Source organism: Dendrobates tinctorius, unplaced genomic scaffold (assembly GCF_039654945.1).
Source record: "Dendrobates tinctorius isolate UK_male_01 unplaced genomic scaffold, ASM3965494v1 ptg000377l, whole genome shotgun sequence".
NCBI classification, from domain to species: Eukaryota; Metazoa; Chordata; class Amphibia; order Anura; family Dendrobatidae; genus Dendrobates; species Dendrobates tinctorius.
The window spans coordinates 5,544,150-5,555,236 of NW_027362043.1; the positions used below are offsets into that span (position 1 = coordinate 5,544,150).

The 11,087-nt window shown below is 47.6% G+C and overlaps 1 protein-coding gene across 2 annotated transcripts; it reads left to right on the plus strand.

The window, feature by feature from the left end:
* Window positions 1-5,987: 5,987 nt before the first annotated feature.
* Window positions 5,988-10,844, plus strand: LOC141075895 (uncharacterized). 2 transcript variants are annotated; one of them, XM_073563092.1, is made up of 3 exons: window positions 5,988-6,184; window positions 8,480-8,611; window positions 9,461-10,844. In XM_073563092.1, exons 1-3 carry the CDS (start codon window positions 6,049-6,051, stop codon window positions 10,054-10,056), a joined length of 864 nt encoding a protein of 287 aa, XP_073419193.1. In that variant the 5' UTR covers window positions 5,988-6,048; the 3' UTR covers window positions 10,057-10,844. The 2 variants fall into 2 exon arrangements, with proteins under 2 accessions (XP_073419193.1, XP_073419192.1); XM_073563091.1 differs by lacking the exon at window positions 5,988-6,184 and having other exon boundaries at window positions 6,226-8,611.
* Window positions 10,845-11,087: the final 243 nt, after the last annotated feature.

Below are 11,087 nucleotides of genomic sequence, written 5' to 3' on the forward strand. Positions count from 1 at the left end.
AGACAACCTTACTGTCACTATAGTATTGTACGTCGTCTATGTTGGTGTCCAGCTCATGCTGTATAAAGTCTGGGAGTTCTACTGCAAGCATGGTCCCACAGAGTTCAAGCCTGGGAATAGTGTGGTCAGGCTTGGGAACCAACTTAGCCTTGTCGAAGACGAACTCAACGTGATCTTGATTGTTGGGTCCCTTCACCTTCAAGTAGGGGACAGCTGCAATCGCTTCAGTGGATGCGTCTGAGAACATGACGCGCCCCAGGGGCCGTGTGATACTCGATACTGGGCCCGTTAACTTCAATGGGAAATGTCAAAGTGGCAGTGACCCTGTCCATGGTCCCAGGCGGTCATGTAAAAGGGATGAATTGAATGGGAATAAAGTTTATGTAGTGATACGTGACGCCAGTTGGAGTGTTCGAATGTAGTATAGCTAGCACTGCAGATGATCCGTGGGGGAGTAGATGGTGATGGCACTGCAGATGTTAAGCCCTCTCTAAACCGGGCAGACCTCCAGAGATTGTGATGGAAGTAGAAGGCATCGAGTAATAAGGCAGGAGACAAGAAAAGTCACTTTATCATTTACTGTAGTTCAGGTGCAGTTCAGAGGAGATATTACAACTCTCACCAGGCTACAGTCTGCTCTGTAGAATGGGAGTTTTCCTCTCTGCTGTGACTCAGTGAAAGCTTCCTGCTATTCTAATCCCTTCTGGGACCAAGGCTTCCCGGAGTTTAGAACTTCTAATATTGCCTCTACTCACTGTGTTTTTCTCCTTCAGCAACTTGAAAATTGAAAAAATTCAAAGATGGGTTGAAATAAAAACCAAGATGAAAAAAATGATAAAAAATAATAATAACAATAATAATGAATGATACAATATAATATAAAAATACCTTTATTGAAATATTGGCACAACAATTAAATATATAAAATTGTGTATATATATAAAATAAAATAAGATAATGTAATGACATATACAACCACAAAAGCAATATATTTATGGACAATGGAAAAACCAGTCCATAACAAAAGGCTTAATTAATGATCCAGATACAAAAAAAGTGCATAAAAAGAGTAACATAAAATATCTAATAAATGTGTCCAAAAGTGCAAAAAAGTGCAAAAAGGTGCTGATGTGCAAAAGAATTATACATATAAATCGCCGTGAGGCGAGTGCAAGACACAAAATAATACCTGTAAGCCAATTGGTGCTATATGGGTTGTATAAGAACGCGCCCCGACGCGCGTTTCGGAAATAGAATCTCCTTCGTCAGGGGAGATTATCCCCCTGACGAAGGAGATTCTATTTCCGAAACGCGCGTCGGGGCGCGTTCTTATACAACCCATATAGCACCAATTGGCTTACAGGTATTATTTTGTGTCTTGCACTCGCCTCACGGCGATTTATATGTATAATTCTTTTGCACATCAGCACCTTTTTGCACTTTTTTGCACTTTTGGACACATTTATTAGATATTTTATGTTACTCTTTTTATGCACTTTTTTTGTATCTGGATCATTAATTAAGCCTTTTGTTATGGACTGGTTTTTCCATTGTCCATAAATATATTGCTTTTGTGGTTGTATATGTCATTACATTATCTTATTTTATTTTATATATATACACAATTTTATATATTTAATTGTTGTGCCAATATTTCAATAAAGGTATTTTTATATTATATTGTATCATTCATTATTATTGTTATTATTATTTTTTATCATTTTTTTCATCTTGGTTTTTATTTCAACCCATCTTTGAATTTTTTCAATTTTCATTTATACCCGGATGGTCTGCCATCCCCTTTTTTTGGGGGATTGATTCCAGCACACATTTGATATTGATAATTTTATTATTATATTCTTTTGAAATTATTGCATCTTATATAGGCACTGTGTGATTGGTTCTTTTCCCCTGTTTATTCCTTCAGCAACTTGCAGCTTGAATCCTGTGTGAAGCAGCTCAAGTTCTCACTTGCACTATCCTTCACTGATCCTAGGTTGTTGCAGTATTTCTGAGGGAAAACACTTTACTGCTGGTTGTATAATCCCACACAGTCTCTCAGCTTACCACCCTGCTCTATAAGCAAGGATGGTCTAGGGGCTGGTTCCCTGATGCTTCTTTAGTTGTGCTCCTGGATAGAGCACAGGTCTTAACATGGCTTCCAAGAGCATCCTTCCTCCTTCTTCTTCACTGAAACAACAACTCTATACTCATCCCCCTCCCAGTTAGGGTGTGTCTGCAAAGCTCTAAGCTTCAGACAAGTAAGGGAGTGAGGTAAATTGTGTGTGTGTTGTGGTCTGTAGCAGAGAAAGCATAACTCCCATTGCTCACAAAACACATACAATACAGTACATATTTAACCCTTTTGTGGCGATAAAGACACAGGGCACCACATTCCCCCCTAGTTAAAGGTAGCACGTCCTTGGGCTACACAAGGAACATAAGCATATAACAAATGACATAAAAGTTAACCTGAGTAAAAGTGAGCAGTCACATTAACTGAGTTGAGTCATGGATTACAGCCCAAAACTACTTCTGATTGTTTGGATCATCCCTGAGTGCAGCTGCAGGGCACACAGACCATAATAGAAAATTCACTGAACTGGCTGTTTTAGATGGCTTCCTGCTAAGGCACGATGAACAGTTTAAGAGTCTTTACAAGAGTTCTTGTAGTAGAAAAAGGCATAATAACTAGTGAAATCTCACATTAGTCCATGTGGGCACAAATTCTTTAACATTTCTAGTAACGTTACCTAAGGCAAACTTCAATGTAAGTACAACTCAAAACTAAATTGTTAATCTTAGAATATTTTACAAATCATTTCTATAGCGATAAGGCCCTGTGTGCTACGCTGTGATCTGCACACGATAGGAATACTAGGCAGCTTCCTACGAATCTTTGAACCTACCATGGGTACAACAGGTTCACTGTGCTCTATTATAAAGTGTACTCAGTGCCCCCATCTAGTGTCCTTTCTAAAAACTGCTCTGTCCTTAACTTACATATAATATTATGGCAATGAAACACATATATACACATTACACATAATGCGCAGAAACGTAAATATGAGACATTCAAATATGGCAATCATGTACAAGCAAAACAGTAGTATCAACATTTACAGGGCTAGGCCCTGACCCTCTTACAAGAGTACCCTGCACCTCATGCTCAGTTAGATGGGAGGGTCTGAGAAAAGTCTCCCAGAACTTTGCCAGTGTTTCCATGCCTCTGCTGGATTGCAGTTGTGTCTCTCTCGCCTGTACTCTTTGGTTTTCCAATGAAGTTTGACCTCTGTCGCCAGCATTTTCAGATGGAATTTTTTTTAATAATTCCACAACAAGGGCCCTCTAGTACTGCACCATTTTAGTACACCTGTCTACCTCTGGAATAATAGATAAAAAGTTCTACTTGTAGTTTGGGTCTATAAGTGTCACCAGCCAGTAATGACTGTAACCCAAAATTTTGAGAACACGAGGGTCACGGGAATGGCAGGCACCGTACTGAATAAGGATGGTGCCTCTGACTGTAGAGCCCCCATGGATTTGATGATAAGTAAACTCCGTGCAGTGCCTCCTCCTCTCACACTAATCCCCCTCCCCAGGTGACTAGGACGCCCCACGGACCAATGGAAAGTGAATGGAAGGGGCGTCCGGCCATACCCCCAGGGGTTAAATTCAGATGCTGGGTGGGGGTCTCTCTCTTTCCTCCCCGGCTGATACCTAGAAGCTTTTGTTTTCCTGAGGACCCCTGGAGCCATGTCTGAGGCAGTGATTGCGGCCCTGCGGCAGAGAGCAGCACAGGTGGGTGATCCATGTATTTTAGCCCTTTTATCTGAATTAGATTATCACCCACCTGTGCCCTCTCTTAATCCCCTGTCGCCGCTGGCCTCTCCTTTATCCCCCGAGGCTCAATCCACTCCAAGGCCACAGGGTCCTTTGTCTCCCCCTGCTCCGGTGATGCCTGCAGCACACGCAGCCCCTGTGTCTCCCACTCCTTCTGCCCTGCCTCTGCATGCCTCCCTTGTAGTCTCACATGCGCCGTCCTCTGCTGGCCCGTCCGCTGCGTCCCCTCCGGCTCCTTTGTCGGCCCCGGCGCTGCCCTTTGTACAAGCCGCCCCTGAGTTGCCCACCACGCCTGCTCTGCCTCCGAATGCTTCCCCTCTATCCTTGCATGTCCCGTCCTCCCCTGGCCCGTCCACCTGCCACCCAGTTCTTATACTGTCCTCTCCCCTGCCATCTCCAGTTAGTCGGGCACACGCTGCTCCCACCACCTCCTCTCAGAGGCCGCGCTCCAGCAGACGCTCATTCAGAACTAAGCGCCAGCCTGAGCGTCTGCATGTGGGCGAGATTTCTGCTGTTCGGCGTCGCGCCCGGGCTGCTGCTCAGATACAGGATTCTTCCCCACTTGTATCAGCCCGGGGCGTCGCATGTAGGCCGCAGAACCGGACGCCATTACTGTGTTCTTCTAGTGGTGTGAGTCGGACGGTGGCTCCGCCCACTTCTTCCCCCGGCGTTACGCCCACTTCCTCCCACAATCGTCCTCCCACTCACACACCCACCCCTTCACTTTTGCTGGGACCTGGGCGTCATAGCCGGCCTGTAGCTCCACCCACTTCAGCCCAGCGTCACCACATAGGCCCGCCCATCTCCAGTCCCACCCCTAATCCTTTGTTTAGGGCCAGGCATCTGAGCCGGCCCCTAGATCCACCCAAGCAGCGTCCCATCTCTACTTCCTCTATGTCTGCAGCAATGGCAAGTCCTGTAGAGCAGCCTCTACAGAGGAGGCCGCGCAGCCACTCCAATAGCCAGCCATCTCAGGTACACCCGGTCTGCAACATCATCCCTGCGGGCGCAGCTCTGCCGCCAGTGCGGGATGACGTGGGATGCAGAAGAAACAATGCTGCGGCCGAGCGCACTGTCCGGACCAACCCGACCGTTCAGCGCGCTCTGCTCCAACAACAAGGTGAAACATGTATAGCAAGCACAACGCACTATACACCGCCGACCCCACCAATGAGCCAATCCCGCTCTGCACACCCCACATTATTGGCGGATATTACGCCATCCTCCCTGCTAAACGCCACACAGACAGCAATCGCCCAGAGCCCTCTGAATATTCCTCTTCAACTGGAACCAGAAACTACCCTTAGGCAGGCACCAAGTCAGCATATAAGCTCTAACCTTGGTAGTCGAAATTCCATACACCACAGGTCTTTAACCCCCTCCTCAGGGGATTCCCATCACCATTCTCGCTGTCCCTCTGTCTGTCGCTGTTCCCGTTTCAGTCAAAAGCGAAGCTCCAATAGAAGCCGTCACAGATCGCGGTCATCCAGGTGGCGGTCACCTTCTACTTCTGAACAGTCCGACGCACCCGAGAGTTGTCGCAGCAGGCGGTCGGGGGCATCCAGAAGACGGCGTACGAGATCTCCATCCCAGTCAGCCAGACGGAGGGCCTCCTCAACACCAATTGGGACATCCGGTCAGATCGTGGTCGGAACCAGTGCGCAGCTATCATCGACAGCATATCCACCACGGGCAGACAGCAGTCATCAGCTGCCACATGCTCCACCATCATATCCACCACGGGCAGACAGCAGTCATCGGCTGCCACATGCTCCACCATCATATCCACCACGGGCAGACAGCAGTCATCGGCTGCCACATGCTCCACCATCATATCCACCACGGGCAGACAGCAGTCATCGGCTGCCACATGCTCCAACATCATATCCACCATCATATCCACCACGGGCAGACAGCAGTCATCGGCTGCCACATGCTCCAACATCATATCCACCACGGGCAGACAGCAGTCATCGGCTGCCACATGCTCCACCGTCATACCCACCACGGGCAGACAGCAGTCATCGGCTGCCTCATGCTCCACCATCATATCCACCACGGGCAGACAGCAGTCATCGGCTGCCACATGCTCCACCATCATATCCACCACGGGCAGACAGCAGTCATCGGCTGCCACATGCTCCACCATTACCCACAAGCCGGGAGGAGCTATCACTTCAACCCATTTCAGGTTCCGTTTCTGAGATGGAAGTCCAGCAACATTCAACGGGTCTTGGGAGCGCAGAGTCATCAAAGGTCACCAGTCATGGGCAGGACATCACCACCACCGGAGTCGGGGTACCTCCATCTCCTGGAGACTCTCGATCAGCGAGGAACAGCGGTGAGTTTGGCGTAATCAACGTATCTAATAATACACATGACGCTGTGGAAAACAGCCTGGTATCTGCTATCAGGGCGTTAGTTGACCACTTACACCAGCCGGGTGGTCAAACCGTTACTAGGAATATACCTCAATTAGCTAGTTTACACAAAGATGCTTTTTTCTGTGGAATTAGTCCACTAGGTACACACATAGACCAAGATTCAAAAGAAAAAATTTGGAATAATGATTACGTTGACATATGGTCTCTGTTATCAGCAGACCAGCAGTCAGTAGATAAGGAAAGGAGGACTGGCGAATGGTCATACGATAGAAATAGAGGTAAAATAGCGCATACCATGAACAATTGGCTGCAGGCCTTCGCAGTCCTAGGATGTATAATGGGTCAAAAACACCCAGAACGTTGCTCTGAGTTATTCATATACCAGGATTTAATATATAACTCCTATAAGTCTCATGGCGGTGTTGCTTGGAGGTGCTATGATGAGGAGTTCCGCAGGCGGCTGGCCCTGCAACCAGATCTAGGATGGGGAGTAAAAGCCACAGATGTCTGGCTACGATTAATGCTTACACAAAAACACCCCCCCTTTTCATCATCGGCCACTAGTTTGTCAGCAGCCGCAGGCCAGAACTCAGTGGTCGTACGGAGACCAGGGGCCTGCTTGTTATACAATGAAGGAAACTGTCGCTTTCAGGCGGCATGCAGATATAGACATCATTGCGCAACCTGCGGTGGCGGACACCCTGCATCAAGGTGTACACGCTTCGCAAACGCAAATTCTACGAGGCAAAACCCCGGTGAGCGTAGCCGCCATGGGCCCCTGGCTAAGCCTTTACCCCAATAAAGAAGCTGCTCAGCAATTATCTGACGGTTTTAGGTCCGGTTTTTTCATCCCCTTTAAATTTAACCTAGCACCAACATCAGCTAAGAATCTAAAATCAGCTCGGGAGTTCCCGGAGGTCTTACAACAAAAAATCATGAAAGAGGTCGAACTCGGCAGGATGGCGGGCCCATTTCAATCATTACCATTTAAAAATTTCAGGATTTCGCCCTTAGGTATTGTGCCCAAAAAAGAACCCGGTAAATATCGGCTAATTCACCATCTATCTTACCCTAAAGGCGATTCGGTCAACGACGCAATTCCCCCCGAAGACTCGTCGGTAACTTACGCGTCGTTCGACAGAGCAATTGAGCTTGTGCGAGCAGCGGGGCCCGGTGCCCTGTTGGCAAAGACCGATATAGAGTCAGCTTTCCGTCTATTACCCGTGCACCCTGAATGCTTTCATTTGTTGGGTTGTAAGGTGGACCAGCTTTTTTATTTCGACATGTGCCTGCCCATGGGCTGCTCCATTTCCTGTCACTATTTCGAACTTTTCAGCACCTTCTTAGACTGGGTAATACGTCACGAAACAGGCAGCAATTCCACAATCCACTACCTCGATGATTTTTTGTTTGTGGGTCCCAAGGAATCTAAACTCTGTTCTTTTCTGCTTCAAAAGTTTAAATTTATTTCTAGGCTTTTCGGTGTCCCACTATCGCCGGAGAAAACGCTCGGTCCGTGTAATGTTCTCCCTTTCCTAGGTATTGAAATAGACACAAACGAGATGATTTTTCGTTTACCAGCGGATAAAATAGAAAAAACACTCCAAATAGTTAAAAGTTTCCTCGTTGTAAAGAAAGTCACCCTCCAGCAGATGCAGTCCTTACTAGGTTTACTCAACTTTGCTTGCCGGGTAATGCCGGTCGGCAGGGCTTTCTCACGCAGGTTATCACTAGCTACAAAGGGCATCGCCCAGCCGGGCCACAGAATCAGAATTAATCGCTCAATGAGAGCGGATTTGTCCGTGTGGAATGCATTCTTGGAATCCTACAATGGGCATACATGTGTCATGTCTCAGGAAAGGCTAAACAGCGCCCTAGGTCTACTGGTGGGCGCGGATCTCACAAATGGTTTTGTTGCAATCTACAGCAACCAATGGTGCAAAAGCAGATGGCCGGATCTATGGACCTCTGCCAACTGGGGCCGCAACCCCGTCTTGTGGGAGATATTTGCTATAGTTACATCTGTCGAACTATGGGGTGACAAACTAAAAAATGTAAATCTCAGATTTCTAATCAAAAATCCGGGAACCGCCAAATGCTTGAACAGTATGTCTTCCTCATCACCACCGATTCTTGCGCTGTTGCGCCGCCTTGCACTATTATGCCTTAGACACAACATCTGGTGCCGAGCCAGAGTGACGCCTACTGTGGATGATAAAATGGTTAACTCTCTGTTGTCTTCCGATTGGCAGGCCTTCAAAGTCTTCCTTCCCAGCGCAGAACCAACGGGCCTACTGTGTCCTCCCTCCCTCTGGGACACAGTGGCCAATCACTGATGCCCTTGATTCGAGCCTCAGTGACACCGGCTACCTGGCAGGTCTATGGTAAGGCATGGGAAGAGTGGTGCTCGCTAATTAGAGGAAGGTCAGTCGATACTTGTGATCGGGCGAGATGCGACGTGGTGGTAGAACTCCTGAATCTGCTCAAGAGTAGAGGTGCGTCGGGTACATTAGCGCAGCGTAATTTAACGGGAATAGCCTTTTTCTTTCAGCTAATGGGATGGGCCGACGTAACTAAATATTTTTTCATAAAGCAAGCCGTTAAAGGCTGGAGAAGGCTCCAACCCAGTCAGGAATGTCGTCGCCCCATTTCTTTAAGTCTGTTGCACGATATTATAACAAAATCTGAAACGGTGTGCAAGTCTCAATACGAATCTGCCCTAATATCTACAGCGTTTGCAATCGCATTCTTCGGGGCGCTGCGAATTAGTGAACTGGTGCCGCATTCTAAAACAGCACTAATAGGCGGGTTAATTAATGAGGATCTCGTAATATGCAGCGACGCTCTGCGCATTAGAGTGCGGAAATCCAAATGCGATCCCACCGGTAGAGGGTCGTGGGTCCTGGTCAAGGCTCTAGAAGGCCCCATATGCCCTGTTAAAATAGTAAGACACTACGCGGTTATAAGACACGAAAGTCGTTTTTTCCTCTCACACACCGACGGGTCCCCACTTACTAAATATCAATTTCACACAATTTTTAAAAAATGTCTACAAGCTGTCGGTGTAGACCCCAAAGAATACGGAACACATTCTTTTAGAATCGGAGCAGCCACTGAAGCAGCTAGGGCCGGTGCAGCTGAAGCTGAAGTACAGAGATTGGGTCGTTGGAAATCCGCATGCTTTGCAAGATACATAAGACCAGACCTGCTTTAACACATCTTGTTTCTTACAGGAGATTATAAGCCCGCTGTTTGGGTGTTGGGACATTCTTTTATTTATTGGGCGTGCAAAAGAGCCGAGATACGCCCCGGTGGAAAGAATTTTTACTTCCCACAACTAGAGGTCAACTGGAGAGGCATCCGAGGGCTCCAGTGGGAGCAGATTTTCCCGGAGTTGGTTAAAATTTCTAAATCGGCTAAAGGGCCGCTGATATTGGTGTTACATGCTGGTGGAAATGATTTGTGCAAGACAACAGGAGCGGAGCTCTTCACGACAATGAAAACCGACATAAAGCGGGCTGTTTGTCTTATACCAGATATGGTGGTGGTGTGGTCTGATATAATATCACGAACAGTCTGGCACGGAGCTAAAGACCCTAAAGCCATTGACAAGTCAAGGAGAAAGATAAACTCGAAAATGGCAAAGTTTGTCAAAGAGAACTTCGGCATCGTGGTTCACCACCACAATCTGGAAGAAAACATCTCACCCCTCCTGAGACCGGACGGCGTTCATCTAACAGATATCGGGCTAGATATGTTCTTATTAAACTTGCAGGATGGGGTTGAACAGGCCTTACTGATGTTGTGTGGGGGTCGGAGTCCTGTGTAGGTCATACACATGATCCTCCGTGGCGGTAGTGTAGAGGGGGGCAAGGTTCGTAACCTCTCATCAGCCGACGTGCCCAGCGGTCGCGGGCCTACAGCTGTGAGTCCGTTGCGAATTGTACTTGCCTCACTCTGCTTATTAATAAACTGTGACCGACCTGTTCAACCCATCCATGCTTGTCGGTGTTTTGTTATTACGGGATTGGTGGGAGGCGGGATGGCACTGCTTACGACACACAGGTCTCTGCAGTCTGGCAGGCACCGTACTGAATAAGGATGGTGCCTCTGACTGTAGAGCCCCCATGGATTTGATGATAAGTAAACTCCGTGCAGTGCCTCCTCCTCTCACACTAATCCCCCTCCCCAGGTGACTAGGACGCCCCACGGACCAATGGAAAGTGAATGGAAGGGGCGTCCGGCCATACCCCCAGGGGTTAAATTCAGATGCTGGGTGGGGGTCTCTCTCTTTCCTCCCCGGCTGATACCTAGAAGCTTTTGTCCCACCCTCCCTCCCTTATAGATTAGAAGATATTCGGTGGTTTTGTATTAAAATCTCTAATTTCAACAAAAAAAAAAAAAAAATGTATATATTTTTACATAATTGGTTGTGCACATATATTATTCATGTTATCTGGTTACTATGTCACAGCGGTAGTGTAGAGGGGGGCAAGGTTCGTAACCTCTCATCAGCCGACGTGCCCAGCGGTCGCGGGCCTACAGCTGTGAGTCCGTTGCGAATTGTACTTGCCTCACTCTGCTTATTAATAAACTGTGACCGACCTGTTCAACCCATCCATGCTTGTCGGTGTTTTGTTATTACGGGATTGGTGGGAGGCGGGATGGCACTGCTTACGACACACAGGTCTCTGCAGTCTGGCAGCGTAACATAAACTCAGCCAGCCATGCGTGCCAGACTGCTAACAGGCAAGACTTCCGTGTCTTCACCAAGAGGACTACTGACCATGCTCTCCTCCTCCTCCTTGTCCTCAGGCCATCCACACTGAACAGACAGTATGACAGTTGAGCTTGTAGTTC

Bases quoted from the DNA above. Each gene is read 5' to 3' on its own strand.
- LOC141075895 (XM_073563091.1), top strand. From the start codon at position 6,857: ATGAAGGAAACTGTCGCTTTCAGGCGGCATGCAGATATAGACATCATT.